Here is a 17,601-nt window from a genome sequence, read left to right on the forward strand (position 1 = left end):
GGCAGAGCATCTTCAATTCAAAGGCTTTCACTACCCTCTCACTGCTGGCATCACCGTCATTAGTTTCACAGTCTCTTGGTTCCCATCCCATTATAGGCATTTATTCCTTCAATACTCGCCCTTTATCACAAAATAAAACTCCTTGCTCCAGATGAATTGCATCTATCCATCTTAAAAAAACATAACAAATAAGAAACAGGAGCAGGATGAACCATCTGGTGCTTTGAGTCTGCTCTTCTATTCATCAAGGTCATGGCTAATCTTTCACCTCAATGTCATTTTCCTACAATATCCTCTCTTATCCTGCTAATGGTAGAAAGGAAATTAAATTCATGTTAGATATAGTCAGTAGAAATGGTAAAAACATTGGGATAGATCTAACCCAATCACCTGAATGGAAGGTAACAAAAGATATTTGTGGAAATAGGGGAAAAACATAATTGGAATTGGTGTTGGTCTATCATTGTCATGTGCACCAAGGTACAGTGAAAGCTTTTGTATGAGTGCTGTCCAATCAATCAAACAATACCACAAGCGAATACAATTTAAGTGCTACACATGCACAACAGGTAGAGCAAAGGGACAAATACCAGTGTGCAGAATGTAGTTTCTCAGCATTGTGGCGTAACAGTTCCAGTAAAAAAAAAGTCCAATGATCACGATGAGCAGGTTGGAAAATTGGCTCTGTATCCCAGTTTATGGAAGGATTTGTCAGAAGTCTGATAACAGAGGGGAAGAAGCTGTTCCGAAGTCTGGTGGTACATGCTTTCCGGTTTTAGTATCTGGAGCGGGGAGAAGAGGGAATGATCTGGGTAGGAAAGGTCCATGATTATGTTGGCTGCTTTTACGAGGCAGTGTGAAGTCTCAACTAAGTCATTAGTGGAGAGTCTGGTCAACATGATGGACCGGGCTACGTCCACAATTCTCTGCAATTTCCTGTGGATTTAAGCAGAGCTTTCCTAAACCAAACTGAAAATTGTGGATGAGGTAGCTTGACATTGCTTTCATTGGTAAAATACTGGAATCCACCAATGAGTTTGTAGTAAAAATTTAGAAAATCTTAATGTGAATAAATAAATCTTCAGAACATTAAGGGGGAAGAATGAGTTTATCTTATTGAACATCACAAAATTCTTCAAAAGATTGAGAGTAGACACAAAAATAATATTTCCCCTTGTGGAGGAATCTGGAACTAGAGGTTCTGAGAAAGGGTCCCTGACCCAAAACATTGACTGGTTTCTTTTTCCACAAATGTTGCTTGACTGGCTGAGTTCTATCATTTCTGTTTCTGTTTCATATTCCAGCATCTGCGGTTTTATTTGTGTTCAAGTTTGGAACTAGAGTATAGGGTTTGATATCACAGCTGCACCTAGGCAAGAACGGAGATTGTTTGGGCGTCAACGGAGATCTTTGTATTTTTGGCAGCTCCAGGCAAGTTCCCAGAGGATTGGAGAATAATCTGTGTTGTTCATATGTTAGAGAAGGGCAATGAGGACTAACCAGGATATTATAGGCTGGTGAGTCTTACATCATTAATCGGGAAATCCTAGGGACAGGTTTGACACACATTTGGAAAATAACTTATTAGAGATAATCAGCATGGCTTTGTGCAGGAGAGGTCATGTTTCACAAACGATTATGTTTTTTGAGGGGGTGGCAAAGATGATTGATGAGGATACGGCAGTGGCTATTGTGTACATGTTACAGCTGTACAAAACTGTGGGTAGGCCGTATTGTGAGTATTGTGTGCAGTTCTGGTCACTGCATTCCAGAAAAGTCGTGGAGACTTTGGTGTTGCAGAAAAGGTTCACCAGAATGCTGCATGGGTTGGAGAGTAATAGCTATAAGTGGAGGTTGGACAAACTTGGATATTTTCTTTGGAGTGTCAAAGTGGGTCATGAGTTCCTCAAGTTGTACACTTGAAAGACATTGGGACTAGGAAGTGATGTTGCTCAATCCCAGGAACAAATTCCCAAGGACCCGAAGGAGTGCTGCAGAAAACTAATTGCACATGGTTGTTAAAAGGGCAACTTTAAAGTTCATCTTCCACCATCAGTACTGTAAACCTCAAACACATCATATATTGTCACAACCCCATCAACAATCTCAAGCAATTACCTTAAATCTAACCTTCCTTAGCTTCACAATACCTTCTAACACAAATTCTAGCATGCCAGAAGCTGAAGAGAGTTCAATAACAGCATCCATATCTTACAAATATATTGTGACACACTTAAAAAATACTTCTGTCCCTTTTGCTGGTCAATGTATCAAACAACATGGGGCAGCAGCACTGGAATGTTATATAATTTAACAAGAAATTGTGATTTTCACTGGAATGAGAACTAAATAATTTTCTGGATGCAAATGTATAACCGACTATGGGAAGAAAGCAAGAATATCATATTGTGGAGAATAAGCCATAATTGTATTATACGATATAGCTGGCTCAATAGGTCAAACAACGTCCTCCTACTCCTAATTTTCTGAACATTTTCTGCAAAGATTTCATATTACATAAAATACAGTACAGAAAAAGGTCCTATAGCCTACCATGTCTGACCCCACCATGATTTCAATCCAACAATTCCCTGCCTGTTTGTGTGTCCATCTAAATGCCTCTTAAACACTGCTATTGTATCTGAGTCCACACTCTGTTTCTTCACTCCGCCCTCATCTTTAGCAGCACATTGCAGACACCTATCTCTCTGTGTAGTAGAAATCTTGAATCACAAATTTTCTTTAAACTTTCACCCTTCTCACTTTAAATCTGCGTCCTGCAATATTTGACATTCATAGCCTGGGGAAAAAAACTATCAAGCCTATCCATCTCCCTTATAATTTTATATTCTTTATCAACTTGCTCCTCAGCCTCTGATTCTCCATAGAAAACTACTCAAGTTTATCCAAACCCTTCTTGCAGCCAATGCAGGCAACAAACTGGTAAATCTATTTTGCACCTCTCCAAAGCCTCCTCATTAACCCTATAGTGGCGACCAAAGCTGTATGCAGTATTCTAATCTTGGCCTAACTGCAATGTTGTACAGCTGTAACATGATTTGTCATCTTTGATAATGCCCTGACTGATGGAAACATGCTACATCCCTTCTTTACCAACCTATCCACCGATGCTGCCACTTTCAGGAAAGTATGTACATCCCATGAGCCCTCTGTAAACCAATTGTGCCATTTACTGCACACTTTCAAGAGTCAAGAGTTTAATTGTCATATATACCCACAATGGGAAAATTATATTCTCATTTGCACATCCCCCCGATGCGGGAGCGGATCGCCTCGCCGCGGAGGGCCCAAACGCCGCCGGCTAAGGGAGTCAAGATCGTCCCCTCGAGGCCCACGACCGAGGAAGAACTAAGGGAAGGACGTGAACTTTATTTCACCTTCCATCACAGTGAGGAATGTGTAGGAGTCACTGTGGTGGATGTTCATGTTAAAATGTGTTTTTGAGTGATCTGTTGCTTTTAATTGTATGACTGACCTGGCCAATGAAATTCCTTGTATGTTGCAAAACATACTTGCCGAATAAAGTGTGATTCTGATTCTGATTCTGTATCTTATGCCCGATGGGAGCAGGTTGAAGAAGGAATGACTAGTGGAACAAGTCTTTGATTATCTGGGCTGATTTTCCAAGGCAACGTGAAGTGTAGATGGTGTCAATGATGGGAAGTCTGATCTATGTGATGGACTGGGCTACAACCACTACTCTGCAATTACATGCAGTTTTGAGCAGAGCTGTTCCTAAAAAAGCTGCAATGCAACCAGACAGTATGCTTTCCATGGTGCATTTGTAGAGATTTGTAAGTCACTGGAGACAAACTGAAATTCCACTCACACCTTTCTTTTAAAATAGTGACCGCTTGTTCAAGATCTTCCATATGGAAGCATTGACTTCTCATCAATGTTATCAAGGTTGGTCATCAAAAATGACAGCAGGATCTTTGATCAGTTGGGTAAGTGGGCTGAGAAATGGTTAATGGAGCATAATGCAGATAAGTGCCCATTAAACCATAGGTTGTCCAAACAACCATCACAAACATGTGGAATTTTGTTTAATTGAAATGTTATTGGTTAATTATAGCTTATTTCAATGCAGGCAACCCGCAACAGGGTGTGGGAGGGGGTTGGTTATATTTGTAGAAAATGTGCTGCATGCATAAAAAAGCATGATTTACAACACATCTGGAGACAGCTTGGACAGAATTAAAACTGTATTGTCCAAAGATGTTCAAAATTTTATTTTTATACTGAAGACATGTTCAAATGAAAAATTAATGCTGCTCAAATTTAAACATTAAACAGGAAAGTATTAATCCAATTGATGCACTGAACGTTTACAAATCTCGAAGTTCCAATTTAAAAATTCTACACAAAACCCGAGCCTCTGTACCTTCAAGTATGTTTTCCCTGATTAAACAGCAAAACACAAAATTCTAACTGGAAGTTCAACTCATCGGTGAAAAAAAGAGGGTACAGTGCCCTTTGAAGCATTCACTTTTCGAAAATAAAGGGTTACAGATGTAAAGTATCGTGAAAGTAAACACAGATTTCTGGGAGTTTCCTTTGGAACATAGCAATCGGGATATGAGGACTCTAGATCCCAAATATTTGCTTCTATTTTCTTCATATTTGGCTGCATGCAGATCCACCCCGACACTTTTCTTGATGTATGTCATTCAAACAAATGCAAGTTAGTTCATCATTTTTGCATATCTAGCTTAGATTTGTCCACTTGGTATAGAAATTACGCTACTTCATATCACAATACTTAACAAAGCTATGTTCAGCTCAGCCCTTGCAAGGACCTTGTACAATCCAGAGAGATATGCATCACATATACCAATCCAACTCAATCCACAAGTTCACAGACAATACCACTGCACTGGGCCAGATATCAAACAATGACAAGATGGAATACGGAAAGAATAATGAGAAACTTGGAACTTGGTGCCAGGGTAACAACCTCTCCCTCAATGTCAGCAAGACAAAGGAGATTGTGATCGACTTCAGGAAACAAAACAGTACACACACCCTACTATACATTGATGGTGCCAAAGTGGAAATGATCAAAAGCTTCAAGTTCCTAGGAATAAAATCACCCACGATTTGTCCTGCACCCACCACATCAAAGTTATGGCCATTAAAAGCACACCAATGCCTCTACATCCTTGGAAGGCTTAAGAGGTTCAGCATTTACCCAACAACCTTCACCAACTCCAGAGATACGCTGTAGAATGCATTATACAGGGATGCACCACGGCCTGATTTGGGAATAGATCCATCCAAGACTGCAAAAAATTGCAGAGTTGTGGACATAGCCCAGACCATCAGCCAAACCAACCTACCTTCCAATGACTCCATCTACACTTTGCACTGCCTCAGCAAGACCACGGCATTATCAAGGACCAGTCTCACCCCAGCAGGCACATGCTGTGAGTAATTACACAAGGTAGGCAGTCAGCTGGCTTTAAAAAAAAATCTTAAACCGTGCATGCGCAGATTGTTCTCTCCGTAAAAAATAAAAATAAGTAACAATTCAATTTTCCCAAGGCTTCTAAATCTCCTTCATTTTTTAATTACTGAATGAGTGGGGGATGGAGGATGAAAGCAGGTGGAGAGATGGTGGGAAAAATGGCAGCACACCGGGACGTTGAATCAGTTGTCATCTTATTGAATGACAATACTAATTCAAGTGTCCAATTGGAGGGAGAGTTCCTTTCACAGCGTGTGGAGAGTCTGTGCCAGGGGTTAAAGATGTGGGGAGGGCAGGAGTGTTGCGGGAAGCCGGCGAGTGGCAGGAGCGAGGTTTTCAGACGGAGAGCACTGCCAGAGGCATGCGGGGACCGGCAGAAGGGGTTGTCCGGTCCCGGCGGCCACTCGCAGCCACCCGAGTTAATTCACTCCCCGGCCACAATGCAGTGGCTCTGCGCCCAGAGCGTCGCATGTGGGTTACTGGCCCCGATCCTATCCTTCACAACGCTCCTGCCCTCCCCGCAACTTTACCCCGGGCCAGACTCCCCAAACACTGTAAAAGGAGCTCTCTCCCCCCACCCCGGGAAATACAGTATTTAAAAACATAAAGCACCATGAAATGTACTTGCCAAGTTATTGGTACATGAAGTCCATTCTTCACTCTTTGTTTCCTAAGATACTCTTAAAATAATGGGAATCCATATTTGAAAATCCCGCCAAGAAACTCACGCTGCGCATGTGCAGTAGGCTGCTGCACATGCGCAGTACTGCAAAGGCCGAATTTCTGCTGCCTTCAGCTCCCCTTGAAATTGACGGCTTCAGGCAGCGCTGACGGCACGTGGGCTGCACAGAGCTTCCCGTGTTACAAGTGCTGTGGTTGAAAGGCACGGAGAATTATGCTTACCTAATCGATCTCTTAGATAGTCACAATTCTCCCATGCCTTTACTATTTATATTTAATAATTGCCATTTCATAATTTTAGTCAGGGCAGGCAGTGCCTACCTTGCCTATCCTGACAGCACGTGCCTGCACCCCAGTCACTTCCTCTTCTCTCCTCTCCCATCAGGCAAGAGGTACAGAGGTACAGAAGAAAACGCATACTTCCTGATTCAAGGACAGTTTCTTCCCAGCTGTTATCAGGCACTGAACAGTCCTCTCATCATGAAAACCTTTGAATTATCTTTAATCGGACTTTATCAGACTTCAATGTTATACCTTGGAGTAAACGTTGTGCCCTTTATCCTTTATCTGTGCACTGTGGACTGCTTGATTGTATTAACATATAGTCTTCTCTTTGACTAGATAGCATGCAAACAAAAGCTATTCACTGTACCTCGGTGCACGTGACAATAATAAACAACTAACAAACTACTTGGTAGATACCACAGTTTCCAGCAATGCAATACCAAGATTACCACTAACAACCTGATATCATTGCCTCTTCTTAATTGCTGAATTTGTTCATCTCCTTGAGGATCAATTACTTTGATCATAAGTATTGTCCTCTACTTTTCAAACTTAAGCAAAACTATATGTTAAGTTTAAATCCTGTCCATGTAGCACTTTAATTTCTAGACCCTGCAATTACTGAGTAATTACATTGGCAGGTACATTGGAGCTGAGTGTCTACACCCCTCCCCATCCCCCTCAGATGATGAATCAATACCACTCCATGTAAAACACCCCGGAGAAAGCACTGAGAGTGGCAAAGGCAATGAATGTACTCTGGGTGTGGGACATCAATGTGCATCAACAAGAGTGGCTCAGTAGCACCATTACTGACCAAGCTAACTGATGCCGGGATATTGCTGCTCGATTAGGTCCATGGCAGGTGTTGAGTGAACCAGCGAGAATGCAACACCTACTTCATCACAGCCTCACCAACCTACCTGTCACGTGCACCTGTCCATGATGGTAATAAGTAGAAGTAACCACTGCACAGTCCTTCTCAAGATGAAAACACATCTTCGCAGTGAAAATACATTTCACTGCCTTGTGTGGCATCACCACCATGCTAAATGGGTCAGTGCGCACAGATGTAGCCACTGAGCACTGGGTATCCATGAGGCTCGACAGGCCTTTAGCAGCAACAGAATTGTACTCAATCACATTTTGCAGTCTCATGGCCTGGAATACTACACATCTCCACCATCCCCATAAAAGCAGGAGATCAATGTTCCTTCCAATGTCCTCCTTAACTGCTCATTGAACCGGGAAGGGGAGGAGGGGGGGGGGGGGGGGGGGGGCCTTCCCGGTTCAATGAGCAGTTATGGAGGACATGTCAAGATCAGCACAAGGCATTCCTCAGATGAGGGATCAACCTGGTGAAGCTACAAAACATGTCATACAACATAAATAGCATGCATGGACAATCTCACAAACATTGGTGGTGGACAATTAAACAAGTTGTTGGAGAAGGAGGCTCCATAAATATTCCCATTCTCAATGATGGGGGTCCCAGCACATCAGTGCAAAAGATAAAACTGAAGAATTTACAAGAATCTTTAGCCATGTGATGAATGGATAATCCTTCTCGCCATCCTCTTGTGATTCCCCAGCATGTAAGATGCCAGTCTTCAGCCAATTCAATTCACATGATACCTGGAAATGGCAAACGGCATTGGATACAGCAAAGACTATGGGCTCTGACAACATTACCCTGTCGATAGTACCCAGGACTAGTACTCCAGAACTTGAGCGGTGGGGGCGCTGCAATGGCGGCAGCCCTGTCAGCAGCGCGTTAGTTTTTTCAACTTTTTTAATTTTTTTAGTGTGTTTTAAAGTATGTTTTTAGTGTTTCTTTGTGCGTTTTGTGTGGGGGGGTGGTGTGGGGGGGGGGTGAGGGGGAAACCGCTTCGGTCGCCTCCTCCACGGAGAGGCGACTTTTTCCATGTCGCCTCCCCCGTGGCCTAACAACAAGGATTGGCGCGGCCTTTCCCGGAGACGCACCCGGGGCGTCAGCGGGGGGCGCAGCGCGGACTCTCGGCATGGAGCGGGCGAGCCCTCGCTGGGGCTCGCCGGAGGGGAGCGCTCCGTTTCGCTGGCCCGTGGCAGCCGGCAGCCTGAAGCCGCGGTCTGCAGAGCTCCAGCTGGCGCGGCGTCCGCAGCCCGGGGGACCCGGGGGGAAGAAGAAGCTCCGAATGCCGGCCCGCGGCCTACTTCTACCGTGGGCCCGGTGTGGACTTACTCACCATCAGCCCTGGAGGGGAGCTTCGACTGCCGGTCCTTCGGTCTGCGGTGCTTCTGGCTGCGGCGCGGCGGGAACTTTAAATCTTCGACCGCTGGCCTGCGGCCTACACCAACCTAAAGCCGCGGCCTCCGGTGGGGAAGAGCCGACTCTGGACTTACCTGGACTTGTACCTTGTCCTTTTACCATCTGGACGCCTGCAGCGATGGCTGCGGAGGGTTGAGGTCCCGACCACGGGGGGAAATGGAGGAGGACTGGCCAAATTTTGTGCCTTCCACCACAGTGATGAATGCTGTGGTGGATGTTTGTGTTCAACTTTTATTGTGTATTGTGTGTTCTTTATCATTGTACCGCTGCAGACAAAATCATTTCACTTGCACTTTATGTGCAATGTGAGGATGAAAACTGTATTGTATTGTATTGTATTGTATTGATGTGCACTTGAAAAAGGTTCCAGGTCAGCTACCACACTAGCATCTACCCAACAGTGTAGAAAATTGCCCAGTATGTCCAGTCCACAAGAAGCAGGACAAATCAAACCCAGCAAACAACAACCCCATTCGTCTGCTCCTGATCATCAAAGTGACAAAAGGCATCATCAATGGTGCTATCAAGCTGCACTTGCCAAGCAACAACTTGCTTCACAAAAACTGTTTGGGTTCTAAAGTCACTCAGCTCCTGTCCACATTACAGGCTTGGTCCCAACATGGACAAAAGAGGGAGAGAACTCTCGAGGGAAAGCGAGAATAACCGTCTTTGGCGTCAAGGAGCCCTGGCTAAACTGCAGTCAGTGGAAATCAAACAGAAAACCCTTTTCTGGTTGGTAATCATACTTAGCAGAAAAGGCAGATGGTTATGGTGGCTGGAGGCAGTATGATTGCATTCAGAGCTGAAATTCATTATGATTCAAGATTTCATCATAAATAAATGTATTTTACATTTAATTGTTAGTAGGATTATGGACAATTACTGGTATGCACTCCACAGAACATGATAGACTGCCATTCAGCTGTGGTTAAACAATCATTATTTTCCAAAATCACCTGTTCACCTTTCTGAAACAGAAGTAAACATTGCTATTGCTAGATAAGGAGCATTAAACAATTAACAATGTCATCCTAATAGTTTGCTAGAAAATAACATTAATATTCAGTGGCCTTACTGTCAACAAAGTCAACATTTATTTAAGAAAATAATAGCTTAATCTTATAGTTCTATTGGTAAAACTTTGTGCCAAGGACACTTCTGAAATTGAGACTTTGTCCATCCAGTAACAAGGATCAATTATTGGTGACATGCATCCAACTTTATGTCTCAACTGTCTCTCCCAATCTATCAACTACAGCAACTCTGTTTTCTGATACAGGTCCAGCATCCATTCTTGCATGCAACAATCTCCTCCAGTAAAATATTGGGAAGCCTTTGCTTCCATGTTACTTCATCTCATTCAAAACATTTTTAAGCAGATTTGTGTCCAACTCCTCACCACCTCTCACCTTGCAGCTCAGGTCAACCTCTGGTAACCCAATGCCTCAAATATAAGATTCTCACCCTCAAACGCAAGTCCTTTCATGGCTCAGCTTCCCTCTATCTCCATCTTTCTTCAACCATGCATTGAGCACCTGGCCCCTGAATGAAGAGATTTTTTCAGAACCTGCTCCACTGTGTACACCTTTGCTGTGCAACACCAGTGATACCTGTGCCACCAGCTATGATGACTTTTATCTCTGACAATCCTTATCTAAATTTTGTGTGCCTTTCTTCCTCTCTTTGAAACGATTTCCTGAAAATGTCCCTTTGACAAACCTTTATCATTCCTATTGTCTCTTTCCTTAGTGTGTGTCTATTCTTGAATACTTGTATTCAAAATGACTTGGAGAAGTTAAAGGATATTGAAAATCATCAATGGTTAAGTTGATTGATTAAATAACAAAGTGGCTGACTGGTGGTAAGTTTATTTCTTTCAAGACTTAAGACAACTACAAGATACAAAGTTGATAGAAAGTGCAGAGAAGGTTCACCAGACTGATTCCTGGGATGTCAGGACTTTCTTATGAAGAAAGACTGGATAGACTCGGATTGTACTCGCTAGAATTTAGGAGATTGAGGGGGGATCTTATAGAAACTTACAAAATTCTTAAGGGATTGGACAGGCTAGATGCAGGAAGATTGTTCCTGATGTTGGGGAAGTCCAGGACAAGGGGTCACAGCTTAAGGATAGAGGGGAAATCCTTTAGAACCGAGATGAGAAAAACATTTTTCACGCAGAGTGGTGAATCTCTGGAACTCTCTGCCACAGAAGGTAGTTCAGGCCAGTTCATTGGCTATATTTAAGAGGGAGTTAGATGTGGCCCTTGTGGCTAGAGGGATCAGGGGGTATGGAGAGAAGGCAGGTACGGGATACTGAGTTGGATGATCAGCCATGATCATATTGAATGGCGGTGCAGGCTCGAAGGACCGAATAGCCTACTCCTGCACCTATTTTCTATGTTTCTAAGAGATGCCTAAAGTTGGAGCCCACATGCCATTTTTTTTAGGAAAAGGAAAGCTGATTGAATCACACCTCTAATTACATATCTGAAAGAAGAAACGGATTGTATTAGAAAATGCAATGGAGTCAAACACGGAATTAAGTAAATCTAAAACGTCAGAAGTTGCACTTCATGACAGAAATACAGATTAGACAGACAGTATTGATGAGTTTCATTGAGGCAGCCTTGATGTCTTCATTTAGGAAAATATGCAGAGTGTGGAAGGCATGAAATTGGATTGCAATACTGCATTCAAACACATTATAGATACAGGGGAGAATAGAGATGCAGCAACAGCTTGAAGTGAGGGTGAGGTTTTAATATAGAGAGTGATGGCAGCCATTTTGAAGGCAGGCAAATGAATGCCTAAAACCCTGAATGGATTATCCAGCATTATCCAAAGAGAAGTAATTGATTGATCAGATGCAGAAAAAGGCGATTATGGAAATTGAAGATGAGTCTAGAAATACAGCTGTTGTGTAATGGATCAAAGAAAGAAGGGCTTAAACAAAGAAATCCGCAAGTGCCCCAGATCTTCTGTCACAAATGAGATTAGTTAAGTACCTCATAACTACATCGGTGAGACCAACACCCCCGCTCGGTTCGCAAAAACCAACCTGATCTCCTGGTGACTCAGCACTTCAACTCCCCCTCCCATTCCGAATCCGACCTTTCTGTCGTGGGCCTCCTCCATGGCCAGAGTGAGGCCCACCGCAAATTGGAGGAACAGCACCTCACATTTTGCTTGGGTAGTTTACACCCCAGCGGTATGAACGTGAACTTTTCCAATTTCAGGATGTCCCTGCTTTCCCCTTCTTTCCCCTCCCCTTCCCAGCTCTCCCACAGCCCATATCTCCATCTCTTCCTTTCTTCTTCCCGCCCCCTCCCCCCCACATCAGTCTGAAGAAGGGTCTCGACCCGAAACATTGCCTATTTCCTTCGCTCCATAGATGCTGCCTCACCTGCTGAGTTTCTCCAGCATTTTTGTCTACCTTAGTTAAGTAAGAGCAATGTTTAAGATAGAGAGATGAAGCAGTGTGTTAAGTCAGTCAGTCCCAGGTTACCTTGTCCTGTTGGATCGTGAATACAATGGCCACACAGAATTCATGCTACAGCTGGAGTTCCATTTAAATAGATAAACTAATTACTAAACTACCATAACCAGCACTGTAACTTTGATAACTTATCATTGTCTATACTGAAAAACAGTCACTTTGAATAATTCTTGGCTGGAATCATTATCATCATGTTGTGGGTATCGTCTGCTTATCAGCGTCATTTGTCTAGAAGTTAAAAGAAAGAATTCTGTACAAAACAAAATCAGCAACATATTGTAGATTGAACAAATTCAAAATACCAAATGCAGTATATTTCACTAGTTTACAGATTGACAGAGTTCAAAAAGCACTTACCTTTGTTTTCTTTCTGCCAATTTTCAAAAAGCCCAATAATCCTTTGTCTTCCTTTTCATTCATGTCAGTGATAGTTAGAGCACTTTGGCTCAATTCTGTAAAAAAAATCTCAATTAAATGTTTAGTTCACAAATCCGTCTTATGCTCAATTTAAAATACACACATCCACAAAGAAACAACCCAGTTATTCAGAGGTGAAATCGTAACGTCAGAATAATATACTAGGTTATCTTGCACTTTAAAAAAAAACATGCTCCACTAAACAGCATTACATACATTTTGATGGGCAGCTTGTTTGAATGATCAGCATCTATCAAATCCAGCTTGTGCCAGATCGTAGGACTTCTACTTATACAGATATTAATACAATCTGGAAATTTAATAACCACAGAATTGGTACAAGCTTTAAATTCACTTACGATACCTTTTTGAAATAAAATGAAGAGAGCTTTAATGTGAATTGTGGAAGTCACAAATAGAAGCTTCCATTTTTTGGTCTCTAATTCTTTTAACATTTTCTTCTGGTGAAATGTAGAACATAGCACCGTACAGTAAAGGAACAGGCACTTTAGCCCACGATGTCTGTGCCAAACTTAATGCCAAATTAAACTCCCTCCCGCCTGCACATGATCCATATCTCTTCATTCCCTGCATCTACCTCTTAAACATCATTATAGTTTCTGCTTCCACAACCTTCCCTGGTAACATGTTCCAGACACCAGCAACCCACTCTGTCTCACCTTAAAGCTAGTATTTAACCCTTACACCCTGGGGAAAAGATTTGACTGTCTAACCTACTTATTCCCCTCATAATTTTATAAACTTCTCTCAGGTCTCTCCTCAGCCTCCAACATTCCAGAGAAAACACTTAAAGGTTGTCCAGTCTCTCTTTATAGCTAACACTACTAATTCAGGATGCTTCCTGGTAAACCACTTCTGCATTCTCTCTAATGCATAAAAATGAGCTAAAAATTGTGTGCTTTAATTCCTGATTTGCCATCCAATAATTCATAATGTGATAACTGCTTCAGTGAGCATGGTGGCTGGATACTGCTTAAACAAACTTCAGAAAAAAATGAATGGTGGAGGAAATGGTGGGAAAGTACAGCTAAATGTCATCAATGTACAGTGCCCTCCATAATGTTTGGGACAAAGACCAATCATTTATTTATTTGCCTCCGTACTCCACAATTTGAGATTTGTAAAAAATAAAATCACATGTGGTTAAAGTGCACATTGTCAGATTTTATCAAAGGGTATTTTTATACATTTTGGTTTCACCATGTAGAAATTACACCTGTGTTTATACATAGTCCCCTCAAAAGTCATCACCTTAAAGGAGCATGAAGGTCACATGGATCTAGCATAAATGTAAAAAATACCAATAATAAACACTTGCATAACTGGGACACATTTATTTTTTCATTTGCAAAAGAATACTTTAGACTTTAGAGACACAGCACAGAAACAGGCCTTCGAGTGAGCCTGCACAGATCACGATTACCCCATCACAAACACCAGCCTACACAATAGGGACAATTTACAATTTTTTACCAAAGCCAATTAACCTACAAACCTGTACATATCTGGAGTGTGGGAGGAAACCGGAGCACCCGAAATCCCACACAGTCACAGGGAGAAGGAGGTCACAGGAAGGAGTTTGAGAACCTTGTGTCCTGGTGTCGAGACAACAACCTTTCTCTCAATGTCAGCAAGATAAAGGAGAATGTGATTGACTTCAGGAAGTGAAGCGGTACATCTACCCCAGTTTGCATTGACGGTGCCGAAATAGAGCTGGGTGCAAACTGGGTGAAAAATTCGTAGGAATCAATATCACCAACAACTTCTCCTGGACCACCCATATTGATGCAATGACCAAGTAAGCATACCTCTGGAAGGCTTAGGAAGTTTGGCATGTCCCCAACAACCCTCACCAAATTCAACAGATGCGCCGCAGAAAGCATTTTATCGGGATGCATCGCAGCTTGGTTTGGGAACAGCTCCATCCAAGACCGCAAGAAATTGCAATCAATTTAGGACGCAGCCCAGACCATTACACAACCCAACCTCCCTTCCATTGACTCCATTTATACCATACATTGCCTTGGCAAGGCCAGCAGCATAATCAAGGACGAGTCGCACTCTGGCCACTCCCTCTTATCCCCTCTCCCTAGGTTAAAAGGTATAGGTGTGAAATCGCACACCTCCAGATTCAGGGACAGTTTTTTCCCAGCTGTAATCAGGCAATTGAACGATACCACTACAACTAAAGAGCAGTTCTGAACTAATATCTACCCTCGGACTATCTTTGATCGGACTTTACTGGCTTTACCTTGCACTAAACGTTATTCCCTTATCATGTAACTGTGAATGGCTCGATGGTAATTACGTATGGTCTTTCCGCTGTATGGTTAGCACGCAACAAAACCTTTTTCACTGTACCTCGGTACACATGACAATAAACTAAAACTGAAAACTGAAACTGAAATAGGAATGTACAAACTCCGTTCAGATGGCACCCGTGGTCAGGATCGAACCAGGGTCTCTGGCGTTGTATGGCTGCAACTCTAATGCTGTGCCATTGTGCCACCCAATGCTTGAAATTGAAAAAAAGCTATATCTTCCTTTTGATCATTTTAAGTCAGAATACTGTGTTCTCTGTTCAAAACTGAGCCAGAATAATACCTCAAGGAATTTCTTACAGGTTGTTTATTAATTGGACATTACATAACACAAGTTCAGATCGCAAACTATATTGAGTTGATCAATATTTCACAGGAATTTGAGGTGCTAATGTGCTTCCAGGAAAGATAATGGGGAAGCTTTGAATAGTTACAAAACATTAATCTGCAATAACTTAATTTATAAATTCAGAACGAATATTCATCTTGAGCTTGGCTTCAGTTATAAATTTGCACTTGCAATTTTAACATATTCATGGGAAATAGTAACTGTTTATCTTCACAAAGTCAATTAACAAATAGAATTGCAGCATTCTGCCATGCAGAGCCCTTTTGGCCACTCAAGTACTTCAGTTTATACTGCAACAGTGAATCCAAGCCCATTTTATAACAATACGCCTCTTGTCTAGTCCTATGATATGGCACTTGTCTGCCTTAACGTTGGCTTCGAACAATGTTGCCTCTTGTTCAATCCTATGATTGTTGCATGACAATTGGTATTAGGCAATAGATTTTTGCTCTGATTTTTAGAAAATGCCATACTAAAATCTCAAATGGTACAGGTCATTAGAACACTGCCTTAGAAGTTGCATTACAAATGTGAAATTACTTGACTTTAATACTCCACTATAGCTATAATATCAACATTGCACACATTATATTGGTGCATTTATATTTAACCATTTACTGCAATGTTGCAGATAAATATCTATCATAGGACATTTCCCAAAAGCCACATATCACAAAATAATACTTTAGTTTACTCAACTACCTTAAGAAATCATTGTTGTTCTTTACAGATACAGTATAATGATAACTTTCAAAAGTTAAACTTCATAACTTTCGAAATTATTGGGCCTCATCTCACTGGGTTATACATTTCATATAGTAAGCTTATGTTCAAAAGCCCCATATATTCTAATATTTACCGCACACTTGTTGCTCCATTTAAATAAATCTGACAAGGTCATTACTTCTTTAATTTTCTATTTTATTACTCAGTTTTCATTCAGTTGCATAAAGATTTATAAATGTAAGTCACAATCCTAAAAATACACACCTGTATGTTATCCAGAACCTGCAAAATCTTCCTAAAAATGGAATCCTATCATGTAATCGTTTCAAGTTATCTCTTCTATGGGTATAAGTGGCTGAGGCAAAGTAAACTAATTATTCATTTGAACAACTTCAAGGTAAAGGTATTTCTGCATAAGCTCACCTCTGCTGGTATCCAGAGCATACAGTTCTCTGGTTTCCAAATCATTCAGTGATTTTGAAAGATCCATCTTTTCCCTTTTGATGCAGTCTTTCAAGAGAACAAGATGCTCTAATTTGAAGTCACACTTTTCGCATATAATTGGTAACAATTCTTGCAAAGGCACAAGTGGACTGACACGTAGCACAGCTTTTTGTGTCCTGAGGAAATTCACAATCAGCCTCACAGTTTTCTGTAAAAATCATAGGCTTGTATTAGATATTGTGGTCATCGCATGGCACACCAAAATAGGTAAATATATTAAATTATTGACCCCCTCATTTTGCCACCTTTATTGGTTTTTGGCTCTGTACAATAAATCCTCCATCAATAAGTCAGTATAAAAAATGCACAAATACTTCACTCACTTATGTCGGAGAAATCAAAATTATGCGTCAATACATTTATACCATCTATTCAATAACAAAATAGCATTCTTAACTTGCTTTTAATTACACAATTTTTGCTTATCCATCAACATTCCTACACTATTCTCTCCCTTGAAAGTATATGTTGCTTATTCCAAAGATTCTCTCTTTTACCACATCATATGTTTTGTGAATATTTTGAAGAACAAAAAACTTTTCAGTCATAGTTATACACAGTTAACACAAATTCAGTATTTTGAGTGCCCTAAATCACAAACAATTTAAAATAATTTATATTTAAATTTACTACAACAAGCATTTTGATTTGTTACTTACTTCAGGCACTACAGGTCGAGGTCTTCTTGGCTTATCCTCAATAACTTTCTGCTTTATGAGCACTTTGTCTACATCCAAAATCCCAACAGCAGTATTTGGCTTGTAGCCTAATGGTTTGCGTGTCTCTCTGGATTGCAGTTCAAGAGTATGATGGGTTGGATTTAAATGATATTGGCTGCACAAGTCAATGAGTAGATCCATCACTGCTTTACTGTAGTGGAAAAAAAATCCCATAAAAAAATTATTTTAGATATGTTCAAATTGATGTCTTGTAAGCATCTGAATGATTAATAAAGAACTCAAGCAGAATGTTTCATTAATAACTTTACTATCCAGCTTCCAG

General features: G+C 41.3%; 1 protein-coding gene across 11 annotated transcripts in view; it reads right to left on the minus strand.

The window, feature by feature from the left end:
• cobl (cordon-bleu WH2 repeat protein) overlaps positions 1-17,601 on the minus strand; it is a 255,373-nt gene that overhangs the window by 106,804 nt on the left and 130,968 nt on the right. For all 11 annotated transcript variants that reach the window (XM_033050042.1, XM_033050014.1, XM_033050048.1 and 8 more), the window contains 3 exons: positions 17,259-17,469; positions 16,519-16,747; positions 12,619-12,713 (listed from right to left, as the gene is read on the minus strand). In XM_033050042.1, coding sequence (XP_032905933.1) covers positions 12,619-12,713; positions 16,519-16,747; positions 17,259-17,469 — 535 coding nt within the window. The remainder of the gene's footprint in view (positions 1-12,618; positions 12,714-16,518; positions 16,748-17,258; positions 17,470-17,601) is intronic.

This window comes from Amblyraja radiata, chromosome 2 (genome assembly GCF_010909765.2).
Source record: "Amblyraja radiata isolate CabotCenter1 chromosome 2, sAmbRad1.1.pri, whole genome shotgun sequence".
NCBI classification, from domain to species: Eukaryota; Metazoa; Chordata; class Chondrichthyes; order Rajiformes; family Rajidae; genus Amblyraja; species Amblyraja radiata.